Source organism: Aulonocara sp. 'chitande type north' Nkhata Bay, linkage group LG5 (genome assembly GCF_057382095.1).
Source record: "Aulonocara sp. 'chitande type north' Nkhata Bay isolate Kocher_YH1m ecotype deep benthic linkage group LG5, A_spYH_male_GT1.1, whole genome shotgun sequence".
Lineage (NCBI taxonomy): Eukaryota > Metazoa > Chordata > Actinopteri > Cichliformes > Cichlidae > Aulonocara > Aulonocara sp. 'chitande type north' Nkhata Bay.
Window position 1 is genome coordinate 28,332,456 of NC_141348.1, and position 24,901 is coordinate 28,357,356.

Consider the following 24,901-nt stretch of genomic DNA (forward strand, 5'->3'; position numbering starts at 1 on the left):
GCATGCATGTCTGTGTGGTCAGGAGCCTGCAGTGCCTTAGACTGGAAGTCCCTGCAGAGAGTGGTGAGGACACTGGAAAAGATCACTGGGACTCCACTTCCCCACATCCAGGATGTTGCGCAAGAGCACTGCCTGACCAGAGCAAACAAAGTCACACGTGACCACTCCCACCCCCACCATACACTTCCTGCTGGCCTCTGGGAAGAGACTCGCAGGATACACAACAGAATAACTGGATTCTGCAGCTTCTTCAGCCAAACCACCAGGCTGCTCAACTTTCAGTAAGCTCCCCCACCACTGTCGTACACATGCACACACTCATACAGTTGTTCTCAAGACTATGTTCAACATATGTTTGCAAAATATACATCTAATGTGCATTATATTTTTACAGATTTTTATTTCTATCTTATTCATTATTTCCTGTTAAATGAATGTGTCACAATGACCCATGTCAGAATCACCTGCTGTTTGAATTCTAAGGTTAGTAACTTGTCAGGAATAAAGTGATTTCATGACTGATAAAGGCATAAAATGTGAACTTGATATCACTAAGGTCATTTCTAAAATAAACTACAATCTAACTAATAATAATCTATTAGGTAATAACAGGAAAGAAGAACGAACTTCTTCATTACTGTTTTTTAATAGAATATAATCAGTATACACACACACACACACACACACACACACACGTATATATATATATATATATATATATAAATAAATGTAAACTGCACTGTCCAAAACCACATGACTCTAACAGTAATAAACAATGTGAACTGCCATCTCTTATGTAAAACTGCAAAATACCAACATCAGACCATCACTTAAGTGTTTAATGAGACAGTTTTTTCCTTTTTCTTTGTTTTATTAATGCTAAACTGTTATAGCAATTTTACTGCCAACTAAAAAAAAACAAAAACAAAAAAACAACAACCAAACATTAAACCTTTGACTGTTATGATTTTACAGAGACTGTTCTGGGGCTAAGGCTGCTTGCTACCGTAGCTGTTAGCATAACCCTACTCTTTTACCTGTTAGCATATTGTTAGCCACTGTGCTAATTTTTCTCCATTTGTCCTGGTGGCTTGGTAGCTTAGAAAGTATACACATTTCTATCTGTCATTTAGAGCAGAGAAAACAGTTGTTAAGTGAGATTATGACTTCAAACTGAAAAAAAGTGCAAAAGTAAGAGTGATCCTCTGTGCTAATGACTTCACCATATGCTTGGAGTCAAATGTTCCAGTTAAGATGATGAGACTGGAACTGGTGGGTTTAGGGATTTCCCTGCAGAATGTATAAATAAAGGCAAAGTTTGATCCTCTCTAGAGGGATCAAAATTTCTCTTCATCACAGACCAAGTCTCACAACCAGCAAAAGCAATCATTTGATGGGAGGTTGCTGGTGCTAAAGGAGCATCTGCGACTTGGCAAATCTGCCAGTTCAACTATTTTTTCCAGTTTGCACTATGCCTGATTACTGTGTGTTTAATAGAAATGTAAAGTACCATGTTTTATGTTCATTTTAGTCGGATTTTGTTTGAATATCAGATCCTATTTGATGATTCATCAGCTCAGAAATCCTGGAAATTGCAAAGGATTCACAAACTCATGAACAACCACACTTTAACCCCTAAATTTAATTCATAATTAATATCTGTCTTTCATTTAGTCTTTCTGAAAACTTCTGAATTTAACTGGAAGAGGAAATTGATTTGTTGCTGATGTAAAATAACTAAAACTACACTGTGAAATTATCTATGAGAATTTCTGTTATAGTCTATTTAATTATTACACCATTAAACTGTAAAACTTAATAGCTTGTCTTGCTTGTTGACTAATAATTAAGTAACCTCAACTTGCACTCAGTTGGGCTTACTTAAGAGGGATAAGTCGCATTACGGTAACCGGGCTTAAGCAAAGACCTCTAATTTTAAGCTAATACACTTCATACATGGTCATGTTTACAAATTTTACTGTAAATAAAAACAGAAAATGTCACTATGTAGGGCGATTTACAAAGTGAGATCTCACTTTTTGTAGTGTTTCTACGTCTCACCCCCACCCCCAAATACAAACGTAAAGTAGTGCAATTACATGTAAATCTTCCAGGTAATTTTTTTTTTTACATTAGAACAATGCAAATTGTTAAATATAATGGAATCTACTCAGTTGAAATTGGCTTGATTGGTATAAATTCGGTTTAAACCAAGCACATTATCCTTAATGGTAAATTTAGATTTCATATATTTCAGTTGCATTTTACTTACAATTGTTGCCTCGTGTTTTAATGAGGGTGCAAAATGACTTTTCTACTTTGTTTAGCTGTATTAAGAGTTGATCAACGACGTTTCACGCCTGCCGGGGTTCATGGTGCACGAGTTTCCATCATGGTAGCCTGTTGTTAGCTAAACCTTTAACACTATTCTTGGCTGCACAAACACTGGAAACTGCATTACACATCAGCAAGTATCAAAGTCTAAACACAACATAACCGAAATAATGATCACAACACTACTAAATTAAGGTTTTGAAGTTAAATATTAACAGTCTCATGGGTCTTTGCACTCTGCAATTACAGAAGCGTCCTGCACAGGTAAGAAAGACATAAACACATAATGAAATTAAAGTATGCGCAAACATACTTTCCTGTATGCAGGAGAAAACGTAATATAAGTAAACTCAAGTGTACTTATTTTAATTAATTGAAGGCCTCATTTGCATTTACAGGTCAGCAATGTATACAAGTGCATATTTTAGAAACTATAGATTTTTTTAGGCTAATATATTTCTATGTAAATTATCGTAAAAAGAAACACAACAGAAGCACTCACAGTACAACACGGCCAACTTCAAACATGTACATAAGTCAGTAGTTACTTAATGCGTGCATTCGAGTATTGCATGTTTTTACTGTTTTCACTTACAAATCCCTCCATATCGTGTTAAAATCTGTGCTGACCGCTTTCTGCGACTGAAACAGTGCTGACCTACAAGGCGTATGCATTTGAAGTAAAGTTTGTGTTTGCTTTCCCAGTATCAACTACATTTTCCAGAGCTCCACCCTCGCCTGGGTTTAGAAAGATTTTTTTCCTTCTTTTTTTCTTTTTCTTTTTTTTTTAAATGTGCAGCTGCCCTGGAGCAGAGGGAGGAACAGCTGGCTGAGGGAAGAGCCAGCCCGGGGAGTCAGTCACATTCCTGGCTGGGATTCAATGACTGAACCAGACACAAACAAACAGAGAGGGCGAGAGAGAGAGAGAGAGAGAGAGAGAGAGAGCGACTCACACATTGAGTGAGTGGGGAGACAGCAGACTGAATGTGCGCCAGACTGAGCAGACGAGGCATATTTCGGGCGCACATTAGGAGTGCGTAAAACCGCAGGAGCATAGAAACATAGTACCCGGTGATTGTATGTTGGATAATACGACTTCGGAGTCGCTTAGTTGTCGACTTTAATTGCGTGTGCTTACAGGAACTGCCCTATGATTTCAGCAGCTCTCAGTTTTCTGAATGGACGCGCTGGGAAGCTTCTCCGGTGACATGGAAGTGCGCGTTATTGAGCGTGTAGCCGGATGCTGAGGACGCCCGACCCGATAAGTCGATTTCAGCTCGCATTTTGAGTTTTGAACTCTCTTCTCTAACCGACAACATGGAGGGCACGAGCTTCCAGCCCCATCCTGGACTTCAGCAAACTCTGCAGCAGTTTAATCTGAGTTCCAGGCGCTCCCTCGGTGGACCGGCGGCGTTCTCCGCTCGATGGCACCAGGACTCACTCTTCGGGAAAGATGGCAAATCCGTCGAGATGATGCTCACCCTGCCGGCTCAGACACCTCCAGTGATGTCCGGTCCACTTTTCATCCCGTCCGACCGCTCCACCGAGAGGTGCGAGACGGTGCTGGAGCGGGAACCTATCTCCTGCTTCGTCGTCGGTGGTGAGAAACGACTGTGCCTACCGCAGATTCTCAACAGCGTTCTCAGAGATTTCTCCCTCCAGCAGATCAACTCGGTCTGCGACGATCTCCACATCTATTGCTCCAGGTGCACGGCGGACCAGCTAGAGATCCTCAAAGTGGTGGGTATCTTGCCCTTCTCGGCACCGTCCTGTGGGCTTATCACTCAGACGGATGCTGAACGGCTTTGCAACGCGCTCATCTACGGCGGTACTTACCCTCCTCACTGCAACAAGGAGTCGGGCTCTCTGGAGTTGGAGCGAACCGAGAAAAGCTTCAAAGTGTATCACGAATGTTTTGGTCGTTGTAAAGGCCTGTTTGTCCCGGAACTGTACACCTCTCCGGGTGCCGCCTGCATCCAGTGCATGGACTGCAGACTCATGTACCCACCTCACAAGTTTGTTGTCCACAGTCACAAGAGACTAGAGAACCGGACAGTCCACTGGGGCTTTGATTCGGCCAACTGGCGGGCTTATGTGCTCTTAGATCCGGACTACACCGGGAAAGAGGAGAAGAGTCACCTGGAGAAGCTGCTCAAAGAGTTAAAAGGAAAATTTGATCTCACGGGAAAACGGTCCAGTAAATCTTGCAGAGTAAGTCTGTGTGTTTTCCCCCTTTTTTGATTTTACAACGATAGCTTTTTGTGTTTGAGGAATTTTGCAGTGAATTGTTTGTTTGTATCTGTTGATATCTGAACTACATCATCTGCGCTGATTGACATTAATCTGAGAAGACTTCCTTCTTCTCAGGCCTGCCAAGTTTCCTTTGATTAACTGATTGATTGTATCTTTCACAAGTGTTACCAGCCTTATCAAATGCCCCAACAGGGTAAAAATGCTGATCAAATGTCACATCACACCTTTCTGTACCTGTCCCATCTCATTTAGAGGTTCACTCACTTCTTCTGTGTGTGGAAAAAAGTGAGACTAACAATCAGCTTAATGCTCCCGAGCATACATCCCATCACCTAAAACTCATCCACCCAACCCCCAGGGTTACCCAAGGGCAGCTGCATTATGATAAATTGAGTCTCCCTGATATATTTTATTAGTGTGTGAGAGAGAAGCGAGGGGGCAGGTCGTGCATTATGGTGCCATGAGGTGGAGAAGGGGGGGATAAGAGTTTAAGGAGGTCTTGAATATGGAAATGTGTGTGTGAAAGAGTGAGAAGAGGTTTGTGCTCATCAGGACAAGGATAAGAAATCTGAAAAGTGTGCGCGCATGTTTGTCTATGTGTGAGTGTCCCATTGTGGCTCCTTGCGTGGGTCAGAGATGTTTAGTATGGACAAAGGGCCAGGAGACGAGGTGGCTGTTCCTTCGTCACAGAGCAGCTGTTGTGTGGGACTCTGCTAATGAGTGGACATCTCTGTATGCATCACCATGGCGCTGCTCCAGTCTGAGCAGGAGCCAGGAGATGTCTCACAGGGAAACCTCAGTACTTGCTTTAATGGGAATAGACGCTGGTTTATAGAAACATGAAATGAGGAGGTTGTGTTGAGGCTCTTCGCTGCTGATTTATGTCACCTTTCCACGAATTGGATGGCCTCTTGACGAAATCTCTCCGCAGTCGAGAAATATCTGTCTGTGGTATTTAAGTCTTGCACCTGTGATGTTTCAGCAGGTCTTGACGCATGACCTGTGAGTTATATATTTCCACAAAATGTTGATTCCTGCACTGTCAGTGTTTCAGAGAGTGTGCGAGAGATACAGAGGGCCTGCTCATCATGGATTGAAAGGGACGAAGGGGGCAGTGTTTGTTTGTTTGCTGTGGTTCACTGTCAGTTGTGTCCCAGTTAGCAGACAGGCCCCGTCCTCAGGGAGCTGCACACCAGCGCTCTCCTATACATCAGCCTGACAGGCCAAGCTGCTGAAAGGCTGGACTGAGGCTCACAGACTGTGTTTGGCTCAGCTTACCCATAAAATAAAAACACAATGTTATCGGTCTGTCTCAGCCTCCCTCTGATGTCAGGGTGTTTTATTAATAAGAGGCAGCCCCGAAGGTTAGCTCCTCTGCCTGTAACATCTGTCTAGACTCCCACCTCATGCACTGAACATGGTGGTTGTTGCAGACACCGCCAGGGGAAGGTACTCAGTTTACTGGACCGACTAAAATGTATTTATTTATTTAAAATTCTAGTTTTTATTGATAACATGTGCGTGTACATGCAAGTATTCCCAGTCATATTCTAAATGGGGAAAGGGAAAAAAAAGTATTCTGCCCACAAAACAGCAGAAGCCGGATTGGCCAGGCCAGTCATTGTGTCTGTTTTGCATCAAATGCAGCATTTGGTCATTTAGCCCTATAATGTGCAGATGAGGGCAGATTGGAGAGAGCACGCCGCAGACTCTCTCATTCAGAAGATGCAGGGTGTGTGAGCCCGGCCTTGATATGTGTTGTCAAAGGGCCTTGACCTGTGACCTCGCTCCAAAGACACTGACCCAGCCTACCCCCATTCTTTTTACACCATCCAATCTCATGCCCTTGTGTCCAGTTCACTGGCCAGATGGCTTTCTGATAAAAGACGGAGGGATATTCACCTGGCAGACAAAAACATTTTTTCTCAGCCGCGGCTCAATTTCCAATGAAACGTCACCGTATTGGAACCATTAGGTCAATTTTCAGACGAATAATAATATTTATTACTCTGTAAATTTTATGGGAATAGACACAAATTGCTTTCTTCATTGCTCTGAACTTTGCATGTAATAATTTAAATATGAACTTTTCTGATTAGCATGGAAATCTTCAAGAAAGAGGATTTCAACTGGAGGGGGAAAAACTTTTTGAATATTGTATTTAAATTAAAAAACAAAACAAAAAAAGCTCTAAGCAGTACGCCCAATGCAATCAATCATTTGAATGAGTGGAGAGTAAAAGTAGACTCTGCAGAACTGTGTCGACCCTCCTTAATGGAATGGATATTAAAACCACCCAAGTGAGGCCAATTTATTCCATTTCTCAACCCATTGTTCTCCTGGCTCAATGCAATTAGTCTCAAACCTGGAGTAAACCAGAGTGTGTGCCCAAGGCTGAAGGGTTGCATGTTTTGATCATGAGCTGTTTTTATAAGTGAATGAATAAATGAAAAAAAAATCTCTCGACTGCTTTCATCACCCGGTAACCATGCCTTTATCTGCACTTGTGTGTAGGTGTCTTTATGTAAAGCGGGTATAAAAGTGTGTTTGCATGTAAACAGGCGAGTGTAATGACTGGATCAGCTGTGCGAGCCAGATTAAAATGAGCTCACGGCCAGCTCATTTCCATTCCCATCTGTCTGCTGACCTCTGTAAAGCCCTGGATCCTGACGTGGTATAACTCTTTGGTCCTTGGTGGGCCTGTCTGACCCACTCATTAAAGACCCAACCCACCCGTATCACCGTCGTGCTGTAAACACTGAGCAAATCGCATTGAATTCAGGTTTGGTAGCATGTTTCTCAATCTCCCGGCGCATCAAAAACTGCAGTTTCAGTTGGACACATCATTCTTTTGAGTGCAGTCGCCTGAGTCCTGACACCCACGTAAACTCGCTCCACCCTCCCTCCTCCCTCTGCAGTAGACAACACTCCTGTGCTGGCCAGAGTGTTTTGGCCAAAGCGGGGACAGTGTGTCAAGGCAAAAGGGGTGTCAGGCGCTCCCAGGGGTTGTGGCCTCCATTCTAGCGGCGATGACCCCATGTTTAAAGAGTGTCAGCTGGGGTTCTGTCATGGGTAATGTGCGCTAAAGACCTGCCGCCTCCTTTGTTTGGGAGCCAGGCTTTCAGAGGCTGTGAAGTGCAGCAGTTTCTCTTTGTTACCGTGCTGTTTCTTTAGCCGCTGTGTGGATAGGTCCGTAACCTCCAGCCTTTCCGAGGGTGGGAAATCCACGCTTGTGAGTTTGCTGTGTCACCGGTTTCCTAGTTATGTGCTCAAAGACAGAGTGGAGCCTTTGGTGGTGTCTGCATGTCTGATAGAGATAACACTGGGCAATAATTCAGTGTTATCATTAATAGACTTTCAGTTGAATCATATTGCTTTTTTGATATTATCATGTAATGATTTTATGGTCTTTTGAATTTGGCCTTATGGGTTATTTTAAGAAAATTAAATTGGAAGCAATTAATAGATTATTTTATGACTACAAATAGATCTGACATAATTTTCTCTGTCTATACAAATATATACAACAATTAAAATGATTATTAAAGTTAAAAAGGTTATTTTTTGTATTTTCAACAGTCCATTTGTTGAAAAGCTTAAAAAAACACATAACATAACACTTTTGACTGATTTCTCCTGTAAAAATAACCACAAACAAACAAGCAAACAAACAAACAAAAGAAGCAATAAATAAATAAAATAGCATAAAATATGTTATAAGTTATTAATGCCAGCAGTGGTTTTAACATCATTGTGTTCAAACTACTTCAAGTGTCTGCAAGTAAAAGCAAATTCATTCTCTGCATTTAAATTAAAGTATTAGGAGCTGTGGGACAAGCACAAAGCCAGCGCCTTGGTTAAAGGTATAATATAGTATTAACCTCAGTCCATATTATATTACTACTAATACCTACTTTAAATGAGGTTCTTTATGTGTTTTGTTTCTTGCATTCGCTGCTGTGTTTAGGCGCATAATGGCTTCTTACAAAGTGAAATCGCAAGAATTGGAGTAGAAAATGGATAAATAAAATACATTCATGCAACTTATCGAGGTAATTCAATTATTCAAAAACCCTAAAACTAAACAAGAAATAATTTCGGGATTTCAGACATATAAGAGTGCCCGTTTCTTTTTCTGATCATTTTGCGTGGACGGGGTTTAGCTCGTTTCTGCTCTGAACCTCGATGACACAGTGCAGTGCTAATGTGTGAAAGACTTCTTGTATAACTCATGGAGTGAGGGAGGAAGATGATTAGTGTTGATCAGTGATGATGAGATGAGAGAGGAGATGAGCACTGGCTGTGACTGCAGTCAACAAGCCAGTCAGTCAGTCAGTTGGTCCGTTAGTGGCAGAACAGATGCCTGTATTGAGTTAGTGTTATTCCACAATCATCATCAATTCCTCCTCGATCACCTCCTGATTTCCAGCTCTGTGATTAAGAGTCAGGCCCATCTGGTGCAGAGACAGGAAATCCTGGAGTCTGCATCTGCTGCTGGCTGAGCTAGTAAGCTGCTGCAGTCAAGGGGGTTTAGGCTCTTATAATCCTACATAACTACTGGAATGCCGAGACCATAGTGCACATCAAAACCATCGTTTTCTCTGGATGGCATTTGCAGAACGTGCAAAGGCTCCGCTGTGGACTTTCTTCTTCTTCTTCTTCTTCTCCCCACTCAAAGTATCCTCTCAATTTATAGCCTGTCCCAGTGGAATTTCGTAATTAGAGCATGAATTAGATATACTGCAGAGAGCACATTACATAGAGCAACCAACAGCGTAACTGCACATATAAAATTAAGTGCTCGCCTGGTGAGACATTAGAGGTCAAAAGACGTAAAAAGGCACGAAAATATTTATCCCTTTAAATTTCTTCTCGTCTCTCTATAATGACTTGCAGATCTAAGCTACAGAACTGTTAGACCACATTGGAGATGTGCTAATGGAGCTCCAGCCAGAGCAGAAGTAGGCCCTGCTGGTGCCATATGACAAATCGGCATGCTGCTCTCGCCTACAATCCGCCCACCAAACACCTTCAAAGCTATCAGGAGGATTAGCTCACGCAGCTAAACCAAACAGACTGCTCAGTGTTCAGACAGCATTTGGTCCAAATCTTGTTTGTGCCTCCTGTTTTGGTGGCTAGCAGATCACAATCGGGGGGCTGCTGTCGGTTCAGTCATAACTGGGGCAGTGCTGAGGTGATGCACAGTGCCGTGGCTGCGGCAAAAAGAAGAATAAATGTTTTAGGGATTTGGACGACTACCTTGCTCTTTGGGATATACATAATTTATTTTCGGATTAGGATGGTTTAGATTAACTTTGAGTTCTCTGCAAAGTTCAGAAGACGGTGTAGCCAAGGCGACTCAGACGGGCGCGAATGCACTTTTGTCTTTTTTGTGACATAAAAGCTTCGTGTTCAGTTCTGGCGGGAGGGGAAAAAGGCTCTGGATCTGTTTTGTATATGTTTCTGCATGTGGGCAGGTGTGGAGAACAACATTTAGAGGCCTCTGTCAGACTCCACACACTGCCAGGAAGGACTCGTCCTCAGTCAGAGTCTGCGCCGTATGCTTGTGATTGGAGGGCGCCTGTGGTTGCTAAGCAGAGCTGCTCTTCCTGTGCTAAATAAGAACTTCATGCTCTCTGGCTGGTGGGCTCAAAAGTAGCACGCCAAAACGCACACTCACGCAAACACACGCGCACACACACACACACCTCTTACAGTACAGAGACCTAACGCGTCTCCATTCACTGCCCATCCTCTTTCATTGTGACCTCCACACTGTGACTCGACAACTCTCTCCTCCTCCTCCTCCTGCTGCCCTCATGCTTTCCTTTCTCCATCTCCTCCTCCTCCACTTCGCATAACATTCACTTCTCCCACAGGTCAGCACGGAGTAAACCTCCCCCCCTCCATCACTGAGACCTCCTCGACTGACACCACCTCTTTCTCTCTCCTCTGCCTCGCCACCATCACTCACCTCCTCAGTTTGACACCTCCTCAACCCTGTAGGACACACACACATGCATTCACACGCACGTACTCACAAAGACACAGACACAGGCTCTCCTACACTGAGTTCTCCTACTGCACTCCCCCTCACACTGCATTATACTTAGATCTCCACCTCCACTGTAGTGAGCACATGCTGTATCGGTCTGTATTCAGACTGGCCTACATACAGTATGCCACACATGTATCACTGTGCTGTTCCTTTGGTACAAAAGCTGCTGGTCTCACTCAGATGGATGGATGGATAGATAGATAGATAGATAGATAGATAGATAGATAGATAGATAGATAGATAGGGAGTGAGTGCTACTTTGTCAGGATGACCTCATAACCATCCTCTAGGCTTTCAAGAGCCTGCTAAATGAACAAATGGGTGGGCTCTACATTTTTGTCTCTCTCCTGATGGGCTGTGTGCTATGAAAGATCTCTATCATGTTGTGTATCTGTTGGTAAAAGAGCACTGTGTCTTCTTCCTGAGTAGATGCATGTACCATGCGGCTCTTAGGAGTTTTATTTCGCTTACTTTTACTTTCTTAGTTGGTTACAGCTTTTGGGTCGTAGAAGCTCAATCATTTTGTGCAAGTCCCCGTAAGCTCTTCAGGCCAGCTCAACATGTTGTCTTGCAGAGACGAAGCAATGCAGCATTGTCAGCAGGCACCCGTATCAAATGAATTCAGCACAGCTGTCCTAGCAGACTCTATTGCAGTGATGGGGGGGGGTAGAGAAACGTTATTTATTCAGTATTAAACTCACCCCAGGACCCGTCATGGCCACTCTTTGCCACAGTATCATTTGGTCAGGTGGACCTTTTCCCTCTTTGACCTTGCCGGTCTTGTTTATTACCTCATTCAAAAGCAGAATGTACTGTAACTTTGCAAATGCATCCATCTCATGAGCTGGCCACCTGCCCCACTAGGTTCTCGCTGTCTGTTCTTTCTTTATTTTCAGCACACCAGTGGCTATATTTAAAAAGACAGGCGTAAAGATAGGCCACGGTTGCTCACACGCTGAGGTTACCTCCCCACACCCCCCACCTTTTTGCAGGTGTCTGATAGTTTCAAGATTGTCCCTGCGCTGCACTTGCTGTGCCGGCTGTCTAGGCAGGGCAGACTCCCTCCCTTGTGCTCGTAGCATTGACAAGCGTCTGGCTTTATTTCCAGCCAGTCGACGAGCTCAGACACAGGCAGCCATGGACTGAAATAGAGCAGGCCCACCCTTTATCCTATAATGAAGGGACTATTATAAGCCCAGTGTCTTAAGCTGTGTATAGCCGATGTCAAGGGAAGCGCTAGTGCATACATCATGTTAAAAAACATCAAGCTGCTTTAAAGATTACCATCAAAACTAATCACCTCTCCTTTTGCCGTCAACAGCCTTAATCTGCAGCACAGGAGTATGTGTTTAAGTGCAAGGTCATGCCACCTCTCGTGAGCTGATGAGACTCTTTGCTTGAGACAAGAGTGAGAAAAAAACATAGGAAGACAGTTTTGAACTAAAAATAAGACAATAAAACAAATCTATTTGGAAGAAAATCGGTTCACTTGTGACCTCGTACCAGTCGGCTGAAAGCAGAGATAACAGTCTGGTCGAGGCATCTGTCCCATATGGAATGTATGAATTATTCCAGGGGTAGCAGGGCGTTGTTGGAGCACTCATCTTCACAAAGACGCCCATCTCTGAATGTCCATATTTAATTCACTCCTTTCAGCTGCTGAACTGTACAGGCTGCCGATATAATGAGTCCCTCCAAAGAGATTAGCCGCCCTGTCATCAATGCAACTCCCTAATTTCTCTGCCTGTGTTGTGGTGCAGGCTGCTGGGATAAAGGGCCTTGGCCGGACACAGTGGGAGGAAGTGGCTTTTGTGTTGCAAGCAGGTGCAGTGGAATGACAGTTTGGTTTTTTGGATACGTACGTGTATGTTTCTCTGTGTGTATGTGCGTGCAGTTCTGTATCTGGCTAAGCTTGGAGGGTATGTGCTCCCTGAGTGCCTCTGAGATACACCAGGAACCTCTGGAGCTTGACTTGAACCCTCAATCACAGGGCTCTTCAGGGGTTTGCAGTAAATTCTTCAGGCGAATGGTTTTCTCTCCCCTTCGTCGTCCTCCTCCTCCCCCTCTTTTTTCTCTCTTTTTTTTTGCTCACATCTGGTGAACAGCGCTAGCACCCCTGTCATCTTTTACTGCGTTGAGGTCATTTCCACCCTATCAGTAAAGTGGAAACACATGATGTGCAGGATTCGGCCTTAATGGGGTGGGGCTGGCATGGACCAGCACTGACACAGCTTTACAGCCAAGAACTGCCAAAAACGGCCTCTCTGTGAAATGCCTCCTACTTTAAAATTAAAACCATTTGGGGGTAAATAATATTAGAATGCACAAACCTGTTAAAAATCATCACTAAATACAAATAACTGCTATAATTAGTCACTTTAAAAACACACACACACACATAGGATGTGCACATGTTTTCCAGAAATGCTGCAGTGAGGTGGAGCTTCGTCTGCAAGAACAAAGCTGAAGTAACTCATGACGCTTTGAAAGTGCAATAAAAAAAACTTACCAAGCATTGTTTAGACCTACACAATGATAAGTGTATAATGAGTACCAACTCCGGAAGACTCTTTTTGGAGTTTCTCTTCCTCTGTTCAGAGTTTTATTTTTGCTGTGAAATTCTTCTCTTTGTATAGGCTTTTTTTTTCTTTTTCTTTTTAACCGCATTATTGAATCCAACTGGTGAGCCGGGTACAGACTTTGGTACATGCTCCAGATAAAGGGTGCATCCTCGAGTTTAATTGGGATTCTCCTCTAGCACTAATGTGGATTCCCTTTAGTCTGTTGCGGCTCCATTCTTCTTATAACATTTTTCACAGCACAGCCCGCGGTGTTTGTTATTCTTCGAGATGAGCTTGTGTCATTTGTGAAAACTCAGCTCTGCCTTCTGACACGTTTTGCTTGATTTCTCCACAGTGCATCATTAGCAGCGGATTCATCTCGCCACAGATTTGTTTTTAAGTCGGGCAGAATTTTTTTTTCAAACCATTGACCAGTCTTTTTTTTTTTTAAATTTACCTGCTGATTTTAACTGTTAAAAACATTGTACAGTAATATGCCCAGATAATGTGCCGCTAAGGAATCTCAGTGGAATTAACAGTTTTAATGTAGTTTTACTGCCTCGCTACATGGATCTCAATGTGCCTCCAAGCAAATTCCAGTCACACTGTGGTTTCCATTTTGTGGTAGACAGAGCTGCAGTGTAAAAAGGGGTGGGCTACAGTCAGTCAGTTACTGCTGTCTGTGAGCAGACTACGGGCAGGCAGAGCGGCTGCTCAGAGCAGCTGCATGGATTTTTATTTCTGCTGTCCAACAGGACTCCATCACAGACTGCAGCAGCACTCATTATTGAGGGCACACACTCCTGTGCTGCATGCCTCTGTCCTCATTACCTCTGCAGCAGCTTAGCTCTTTGCCTTTGTTCTCTCTCTTGGCCTGAAACTGGAGAATATGGAGAGAAGTGCTGAGGCTGCAGTTAGCTGGGCTGCCCACAACTTCTGCCGCACAGGAGAAAACATAGCGCAGACAACCACCACCCCCCTAAGCCCTCTCGTCTACATATTTTCACAAAGCCATTGCACAAGGGATGCTCTAGTTTGATTTATCACCCCGACTTCGATGTAGGCTGGTTGGATAAGAGCCTCGTTTCTTTGCCCTCGTTGCCCGTCTGTGTCTTGTTCGATTAAAATAGTTCACTCTTAGGTGTGTTTCGTGAGTTGGCCCACTGAACAAATGCCCTCAGGCCCATTCTGCTGTGTGAAAGGTCCCATAGACCTGCTGTTCAGAGGCATTAAATGGCAGCCGGGCAGAGTGGCTGGAGCAACAGTAAACTTTTATCACACTAATAACCCACAGACACAGCTAGCCTAATGGCTTTGCCAGCCATGGCAGGGGTTGCCTGCAGGTCAGGTTGAATTGCAGGACATAAATGGTAGGTTCCAACTGGTAGAACAAATAAAGGAAGAATTAATAAAAGAGGGGGGGCGGGCATCCAAGCCTTGCAAAGGGGTTAGAAAGCCGTTACTGGAAGGACAGATAATCACCTTAAATTATTTGCAGTAATAGGACGCTTTTAATTTGACTGCTCTTTTATAGCAACGTGATCGGTGGCCTTTTAACCCTCTTTCCCACCCCACTCGGTTACCTTTCAAGCACTGGATTCACTCTGAGCCCTCAAAGGAGACAAGTCCTGCACGAGTGACAAGTGCGTGAAAAGATCTGCGTTTGCCCAGCGCTCGGTGAAAACATCAGTCCGAGAAGTAGCTGTGCTAGAGAGAGGGTGGGGGGAACATTTGTTAATGGAGTTCGAATGTAAACTTTTCCTCAGATTCCTCTCTGCCTCTGGCTGAGGTGGACGGGTGTTGAGAGTGTTTGTTTTAGGTGAAGTCAGTGCTGGAACAGAATGTTGTGAACCGCAGGCCAGACTGTGGTTCTGCGGTTCAGCTCCGACCTGAATGCAGACGGCTCTGTTTGTTTTGCTTCCCCGTTTCTCAGGGAGAATTTTAGACGCTGCCAAAGTCCTGCGCTCACACCCAAGACACGCAAATAAAAGTCCTTCACAGGGGGAAAAAGAAAAAAAAGTACCTGGGTGTAGTCTCTCCATCTGGACTTCACCACCTCCCCTGGTGGAAGGGTACAGTTCCATACATATCTCATCTTGTAAAAGGGCTCTTTGGGAGATGAGATGGCATTGGATTGCGTCGGTGGCAGGATGTTTGTGTGTTGTCTTCCAAGCCTTTTCATAAATAGCAGTTGTTATGTTACCGAGGTCAACTGGTTTTACTAGACTAGAGAGGCAAGTCCAGAGGCAAGGAGGCCTCCCTACCATCTGGCAGCCATAAAAGAGGGGAGCAGAAGGTTTTTAGTGGAGCTTTATGGGATGGTGGGTTGAGACATTGAGGGGAGGAGAGACATGAGTGGATGGTGGACTCTGGTTGCCCTCGAGCTGCAAAGCTTCCCCTGCAGTCTGAATGACAGGTCAGAAGTTCATTGCCTCTTTCTCATCTCGCATCTGCCTGGTAAGGTGGAGGAGGTGAGGAGTTCGAGGGCAAAGGAGAGGACGTCACCGTGAAGTTGCTATTGCTGCTGTGAATAGAGATGTATTCTGGGCGAGACATCTGCGTTTTGTTTTATGAGCCCGCTGTATTTTTAAAAGTGTTTCAGGAGACTATAGTCAGCTGGCCTGTTAGCTTGTTATGCTACACAGAGGACGAGACTGAAGTCCTACAGATGGTGCAGGATTATGTGGCTGCGTAAACACGGGTGATTCAATGACATGGTGTTGTTTGGGTATGCGTCACTCTCTCAAAGCACCCTGCTCGCCACAGAGTAACGAACAGTAAGTTGTTTTGGACAACTGCAGATCCAGGGTCTCTCTCTCTCTCTCCTTTTGTCCAGAAACGGCTTCACAGTCAGGTGGTGGCTTCATTTTACCTTAAGTGGCAATTACAACATTGTTAAGCCTTGAAAATGGTCGAGCTCAAGGAGAGCAGGATGCTCATGGAGACTTCAGGGATGAAGACACTCCAGAGACTCTCAGTTGTGATTTCTTTTCCAGTTTTTAAGAGCCTGAGCTGGAGCTGTCTGGTCCATCTGAAGCTGGATTCCCAGCCTTATAGGTTTTCCAGAACGGGGTTATCATTGCAGAGGACTGTGCAGCTTTGCTGACTCTGGCACTGATACCTCCCATAGAGACTTCATTTGTTGTTATGCTGCAGCTGAGATGCGTTAACCCTTTAGCCCCTTTAGGATATTTAGCTAATGGAGGGATATGCCACTCTGTTATTACTTACACTAACCTTGTGCAACACTTCCATGTCACAACGTGCACATACGTTTGCGTAATATGAACGCTCTAATTAAAAGACGGAGTAAAAGTCAATTTGCTAATAATATAAATTATGTATACTGACCTCTTTCTCTCACCAGTCTGCCACTGGGGTTTTAGACCCTCTGCTGCTTCATGCAGTCTGTATACAAAGACAAGAAAAGTGCTGACGGCGAAAGAATGAGAGCGTGTTTGGCAGGCACGCCCTTGTAGGTTTCTGTGTCACTCAGCGCTATTAAATTTTTAATCGTTTCCTTGCCGTGGTATAACGCTCAACAAGGCTCTGCTCACACAGTGTTTATGCTCTGTGCAATTCATAAAATAGGGGGAAAAGAAAGTAAAAAGTGGGATTTTTATTTTATTAAGATTTTGAAAAAAAAACTGTTAAGTTAAAATATTGTTTTCTTATTTATTTTCTTACTTATTCCCGACAAAACGCAGAAGTAGAAGCTGAACTAAAGCTGCTTTTAAGGGCTGCACTCACAATGAGATTAATCAATTAGCGGGTCGATAGAAGATGCGCTGCCAACTATTAATCCACATATAAATTCAGGTTATTTTTTTCAAGCACACTTGGACACTTAATAACGTCAATTTAATTATTCAGTTATCCAGACAAAAAGTCAAACTGCTGATGAATCCGTGGCTTGTTGGAGTCGTCTCTGTGCCCTTTGAGGCAGACACCACAGTAGTAGTCATCATAATAATAATAACAATAATAATAGCTGCAATTTATAAAGCTCCACCCTCGGTGGTGTTACTGTCATTCCAAAGTCCTCAGTATGATTTATTGAAGTGTCTCCAAGAATTATCATGACAATGATCTTAAATATTCTCGATGCCAACATCGTTGATTGCACTTGCCAAACTTTAAAGAAAGCATCAAAGGCACCTTCAAAGGCAGGCGCAGTCAAAGAATCCAGCCACAGATTCACGGAGAGCCTCTCAGCATACTTTGGCCTATTTATCAGCTCGCATTTTGCGTCACGCGAGCGTCTCGAGCATTAGGAAAAGGAGTGAAATAAAGCACAGGCTCTTGAATGAGAGGCTGGAAATGAGGGACTCTGCTCTTTCTTTAGTGGTTCCGTCCACTGCAGTGATTCAGGGGATAAAAATGTGGCCTGTGTCTCTTTAAGAGCGCTGGCCTGTCTGCAGAATGCATCAGTCCTGTGGAGCAGACACAGGCCAGCAGGAGGAGGGGGGTAAAGGGAGGAGCGTGGGGCTATGTGGAGGGAGGTATGAGGACAGGAGGGAACAGCCGCAGTCTGGGCTTCCAGCCTCCTGGCTAGACTGCTGAAAGTTATTATTGAGTTCCTGTGTAGGGCCTCCCCTCCCTGTGGCATACTCCTCTGTGTTCACTACAAGGTAAACGGCGAGTATGGGAGAACCAAACAGAAAAGTTGGCAGCCTCACATGCCCCTTTGCAATGACCTTATATGCAACAAATAAAGGATAATTTTGTTTGATTTGGAGTTTTTGCAAGGGTGAAACCTCTGAAAGACTCGCAAGACTTGAGAGAAACCACACATGCGCGTAGCCTCGCAGCTGCCTGAGAGCAGCTGAAACTGTGGCCTAGCTCACGGTTGTCTTGAGTTACAGTTTAGCAGACATGTCCTGTTTTCTTAGGAATGGCCTTAACCAGTCAAGACATGAAGGTTGACGGCTCACCAATAAGAAAGCGGGGGGACTAAATCCTCGTCTGGCGTGCTAAATGATGAGTATGATTCAAGGACAGATGGTGGGAGGACAGCGTCTCCTTCGAGTAACTTTGTCTTTAGAGTAGACGAGGCATAATTTGCTGGAAAACGATGTGGTTGCATAAATCTTGAGAACAGGACCGACTGCTTTCACAGCGCCGTTTTCGCAGGACTGTTTTCAGTGCTGCAGTACGTCGCGACTCAGAGATTTGCTGTCTGAGGAAAGGCCATGCAGATTACATACTTACATACATCATGCCCTCCGCTGAGGCCTGTGCCTGCCTGCAACACTAATCCCTAGCTTGCCTCCCCTTTAGCGGCTACATTAGGGCCACAGAGCGCCTGCGTCCTTCCAACTCAGCCCACCAAGCGAGAGAGAGAGACAGACTTTTACATAATGCTCTGTTTGGTGCATTTGTTCCGAACCTGCTGCTGCTTTATAGCAGAGCTCCTGCAGGTTAACCCAGCTGCTGCCTTTCCCACTTGCCATGGCTCCAGTCCACAAAAAGGCTGAACCCGTGCAGCACCTGAGGCTCGTCGGGAGCCCGCGAGACTACTTGCCCGCACATATCTTCTGCAGCTTATGTCACATGTTCGCCCTGATTAATCCCAGCATGTGCCTTCATTCATGGTCAGTGCGATCATTTGGCCTCTGCTTTAAAGCTGTCCCAGGCAGGGTTTTGCAGGAAAGCTGGGCGAGGGGGGAAAACCCTGGCGCTGAAATGGGTATTTTGTGGAGTTCTGTTTGTTGAGTCAGAGCTTATGGGCTCTACTGTTATGTGGTTGCCATGGAGAAAAACACAGGCTCTTGTGCAATAAAATCATCCAGGAAAAGACATTTCCAAGAATTTTTTAGAGTGAAGAAACAGACGGCAAATCGCAGAATTCATGAGGTGCTGCGGTCCACCACCCAGCCCCTTCAGTCCTCCATTTTAGAGCGCTCATATTCATTTTATGGAAGCGGCTCGGCTCGAGCCCTCTCACCTAATTATTTCTGTAAGCAGATATGTTTTCCTATGAATGGAGGAGGGACACAAAACCAGTGTTTAAGGATGGAATGTGTGATCTTAGGAACGGATGTTGTGGGTGTTTTATCCCCTATTTCCCTTACAGACAATTCCTCTAACAAGTGGAAACAAGTGAAATGCTATTTGATCTCTGTCAAATATTACTGTATACACACACTCACTGTGAGGTCGTCGTACATTTGAGCCAGATTGTTAGTCTGCCAGCGAGAGGAGAACATTTTCAGACGCCGTAACTCGTAATGTTGTTTTGAAAATAGGTTGACAGTTAATTAGTTGAACAAGTAGAAAACTTAGCGGCTTTCTTGTTTTGGGCGTTTTTTTTTTTTCCCCCCATCTGGAGTCGTTCTCTTCAGTTACGTCAGTGCTCCTTATTGCTCGTTAATGTGAGTTCTTTTATTATTATTTTTTTCCCTCACCATTTCCCGTCTATTTAAATGGGCCCATTAGCACATTTCAAATCGTGCAGCTTTCTGGTTGCGTTTCTTTTGCATCTGGGAAAATGCCTACTATGCAGCGCTGCAGTCACAAATGATACAATGTTACAGGCTTGGAGGCTAAATTTCAAGTTCAAAGATAATTAAAAAGAATGCCTTTAAAATTCCCATCAGGTGTCTTTTTAATAGTGTTTCACTGTTTAAATAGAAACGCCATTGGTGGAACAAAGATTAGCTCCTCTAAGCTGGTGACCAGGAAGGCTGCATTTCAGCTAAATGACCTAGAATGGTATCTATAAATTTCAGCAGGATTTATTACTTTGCTTCAACCAATTAGCTCCTGAGCATTTTCTCAGGATGTATACTGTGTTGGTGAAATTACATCTCATGGGACCCTGGGTGAGCAGTGACCCTAACTTCACCTCGCCCTCTCACAACTTTTATGGCCTCCTCCCCCAAATCCCCTTCTGCCCCCCCGCCCCACCCCCCTTCCATCCCCTCACACCTCTTAACCTCTGGTATTCATCCCATTTTCATCTTTCCAAATAAACCTGCCACCTGCCCTCCTCTCCGCTGCCTGATCAGGGGGGCATGTGGTCATGTGGCTCGTATTACCGTGAAGGCACGGCACCGCAAGCCGCTCCTCAGCTGGTCAGTGAGCTGCTTTAAAATTTTGAAAAATGACCATCCCCTCAGTGACTCATTGGTTACACTGGGTTTTTATCATCAGCTTGTACTTTAAATTGGCTGCGGGTAACTGTGCCGTAAGTTAGTCTTTCTCAGATATTCAGTGATTTCCACAGCGAAGAGCCTGGTGAACAGTCTGAATGAAGATGAATGTATGACCGCTGCAATTATAACCCAGGCTTTGAGTCAGATCTGTGATAGCCACCAAACTCGGGAGACCCTCAAAAGTCTTCTTAAAGATTAAATTGAACTCTTAATGATTAATTAAATATCTTCTTAAGCTAAGGTAAGTTTCCTGAGCAGTTGGGCATTTCAGTGAGGAAAGGTGTTATGTTTTGTTGACTAGATAAGACGGTCAATGGGAACAAAGTGCAATACAGTTGATTGGATTTCATTAAGTATATTAATAATATCATGACTGCTGGGAACAATGGAAATGTACAATTCTGGCTAAAAATTGCATTATAGAATGTAAGGATGGCAATCCAATGTTGGTTTATGAAGAACTGCAAGAGAACATCCAAGGAAGTTGTGATATTATTTTGTGAAATAAATAACTGGCAACCCAAGTCAGTAATGAAAACGGTGGGAAGATACCAAAGTATAATGAGAATAGCCGATTGATTAACGGGTATGGCTGTAGTTGGAAAGGGTACTGATGGTAGTAAGAGAAACGATGTGTGCCTTTAGGCCAGAATAGCAGAGGAGAGCATGCTCGCTGGATGCTGAAACAGAATAAACCGAAGAATAAATAATTGAAATATCTCGCATAATAAATAGCAAGTGAGGCGAAGCAGCCTGAATCGGTATGGAAACCACGTGCTTGGATTTGAAATTGGATGTTGCAAAACATGAGACTAATCTGGATGAAAGTACAAGCACATGGCACCAACCCAGATCTTTACAGATGTTATCTCCTTTCAAAATCGGACTGGAAGAGAATAAAATATACTGACAAGAATGAACCGCTGCAAACCTGGCAACCCATTGAATTTAATACCTGTATGAGGACTTCAAGATTTACTATGTATGCTTTTTTTCATAATTGATATTTACAGCCCTGTTGTAGTTTAATAAAATGTAGAAATGGTGACTATAAATCCCATTTGACTCTTGTGTATGTAAAATTCGGACGTAATTTTCATTTTTTCAATTTACATCCATATGTAAGCAGCGGTCCTTCAATTTGGAGGCCTGGCTCTTCCTCAACGATGCCGGGCTCCCAGGCCGCCTCCTGTGCAAACCTCACAGTCTCTGCCCTGTGAGGGAGGTGCAGTGGAGTCTTCTAGTACCAGGTACTGGGAGTGATATAATGGTCTGTGTATTTGGAGCTGTTTGTGTTTGGGTTACCGAGAGCCGAGAGGTTATCCGGTGACATGTTAATCGTCAATCTGCCTTCTTTGCTGTGGCATTAGTATTAATCTGCAGGATTAAAACTCAGCCAGTCAGACACTGGACTCACAGCCTTTACTGTAGAGCTTCGCTAACATTGAGAGAGCTGTGCACACATCCCTGGGTACAGGCTGGGATGTGCTTATCGGCATTTACAGTTGGAAGACATCAGTCCTCTGATTAGATGATGTTTGTTAACACATCGTGTTTTGGAAGTAACAGAGTCCGTTTTTATCAGAGATTTTCACCCGTGTCTTTCATCGCTCAACAGTCACAAATCAACAGATTTTCCACTGACTCCTACCCCCACCCCCCTTTTTTTTTTATTCCCACATAGTGTAAATAACTATTTTCTTCATTCAGTCTGAAAGTATTTTCATAAAGACTTAATTTAACAACTGTAAGCATATAAGGGTCAGTTTATCCAGCATGGTAGGTACTTTCCAGCCAGCATAAACCATTTTGCCTTTCTTGTTTTTGACAAGAAAATGAGCACATTGAGACCCTGATGACTGAAAGATGCTCACGGCCTAACAGAGAGTCCATAATATGCAGCTGAACTGCATGCGATGTACCTCTTTTATGGAGTAAAAGATATGGTATTCTGACCTCTGCTGCTCCGAGCAATTTTTAAATTGCTGGAAAGCCTCCATAAATGAAGCCTACTGATACACCTACAGATATATTTTTTTAGCTGCTCTATCACAAAATTAATGTCAGCACCATTGTCTTGAGCACCATGTTTTTTAATTCTAGATTTTTATTTTTATTTTTTTACATTTATAGAATGGAAATTATTGCAGTTTTTTTTATTACATATTTCAAATTATTTCCAACAATTCCAGCTTTTGGGTTTAGAAATCACCTCCTTGTTCTTTTAAGACAACAAATCTGCTGTCGCTGATGTTCAACATCAGGGCTGCTCAGCTAACGCCAGATTGAGCGTGTTGTCTGTAAGTAAGAGGTGTAAATGTGGGTGATATTTGCAGGTCTTTTAACTTTAAGAATATCACTAATCATCTTAAATGAATCGTATTTGTGCTTCAAACTGTGACGTAAAATCGAGGTTATAGATCACTTAAAAACACACAAGTGCACCACCGCCGGAGAATCAGATGAGGGTCAGTGTAATGCCAAGGGATTAAGCTTGCATGGCAATGTCGTTGCTGGCACTGCCGTACAACACAGATCAAGTTCTGTGAAGGCACGCACACGCGTCTGAAACTCGGGATACGGCCACGCTAACGCAGTGATTTTCTCTGCAACGCTGGTGCATTAAATGAAGTAATTAGGAAATATATTGATCCGTTTGTGGCGTTAGAATAACAGAGAAAGGGCTAGAATTTCTCCTTTTTAGGTGTTGGAAGTACTTTGGAGCACATGGCTGTCTGGTAACCATTTTGGTTGGCCGGACAAAAGCTTTCTCACAGCTTTCCCTTCAATTCCAGAGCACTTAGACAATCGAAATCTGGGGTGATGCTTATAAAACTGCCTGGTTGCAGCTCTTTTTTTTTTTTAAATGACAAAGTATTTTCTTTAAGTACCATTCAAGTCCACCCATATGTAGTGAGTATTGCCCATAGACCCCTTTTTATTTCTATGTGTGATGCTCTCAAAAGTTGTGTGAATATATTTGATGTTGATTTGACGCATTCTGGTTATCAAATTATTTTCCGTTTACATAGAGTGAGTCATAGCTCCTTCTCCCTCCCTCTGTCTTTCTCGTTAACCTTCATCCCCTCAGGCCTTCTGGTCCGGCCTGCTCTTACATTATTATAAGTGTGCTAAATGTTATAGAAACATAAAGGCTTTGTGTCTGTGCATTCGTGTGGTATGTCCCAGTGAGATCGTGGCACAGAGCGAGTGTTTCTTTGCCCGCACCGGTTAGTAGATACTGCCTCGCGTCTTGCTTCAGATCTGGTCTGATTTCTAACTCTCTTATTCCAAGAGTACAGCAGGGGGGCTCAGACAACTATCTGCTGAATTTGGCACTATGTGTGTCTAGAAATACACCAGTCACAGAGCACGTTTCATTTCCTAAGATAACTTTGACTCACAACCATACCGAACATGCTCACCCTAATAAAATATAATCTGCAGCACTATCTGCTTCACATCTTTTAGTGTCGGGTTTCCATATCTGTTGAAATAACTTATGAGTGCTTCCTAGTGTGAGGTCATCCTCTGAGGGAGAGAGTGATTTGGGCACCGCTGTCAACACCGCTGTAAGAAAGGCCGGCGGGCATGTCCCCGTTGTTATGGTTGCCATGTTTGGACCTGACTAGGAATTCACATTCAGTAGTACAGTAATCTTTCTTTGTGTTTGCTCTCACCGCCGAGATTATCTTTTCATGCGCACACAAGCAGTTCGCTTTATTCAGGAACAAGTTTTTTCATGATGAGGATCGTAAAAATGAAACTTGTCATCAAAAGATTAGAGAGTTTATTGTGCCCTAATATTTTTTCATCCGCATTTGCATGTGATGTATGATGGCATTGAAAGAGGCGAATTAAACCCAACAGAATACAAGTGCAATCTTTACTATAAAAATCTCTGTCCATGCCAAACTCTTAAAACTCTTAAAAGTGATGTAGGACTTTTTCTATCAACCCCCTCCATGAGTAGGACACAATACCTATCAAAGGAAGCAAAAGCGCCATCCTTTTACTGCTTTTGGTTGTGCAATTGAGGCTTGAGATTTTCCACCCTGTGGTTGACAGAACCACCTCCTGACAGAACTGCAGTAACCAGCTCTTTTCTGCATTTTAACCCTTTATTTGACAGCAGTGGACAGTGACTGCAAAAGACTAGAAAGATAATGACAGGGACCCTAACTGCTTGACTATTCAAATGACCCCATAGGGAACCACGAAATGCTGAAAATATTATTAAAGTGTTATTATTCTACAGCCATGGCATTGTGAAGTACGTGCAGAAATGTCAAAGCAATAGACGTGTATTTGCACTGTCAAAACACGAAAAGATGACATTTGCATGTAAGGATACAAGCAACAATGTCATTAAACAGCAGGTCTGGATTTGCCCATTGTAGCATTGCTTATATGCAAAATTGTTTTCACTTTTTTTTTTCTCTTGTGGGCACATAAAATCAAATTTGCACTTATTGCAACTTCAAAGTCAAGCATTTTGCCACCGAACTGTAATCAGTACAACATCCTGTTCTATTTTC

The 24,901-nt window shown here is 43.5% G+C and overlaps 1 protein-coding gene across 1 annotated transcript in view; it reads left to right on the forward strand.

Moving 5' to 3' along the window:
• The first annotated feature begins 3,225 nt into the window (after positions 1-3,225).
• skib (SKI proto-oncogene b) overlaps positions 3,226-24,901 on the forward strand; it is a 29,083-nt gene continuing 7,407 nt past the window's right edge. Inside the window, exon 1 of the mRNA XM_086292724.1 lies at positions 3,226-4,545. Coding sequence (XP_086148850.1) covers positions 3,652-4,545 — 894 coding nt within the window. The 5' untranslated portion in view covers positions 3,226-3,651. The remainder of the gene's footprint in view (positions 4,546-24,901) is intronic.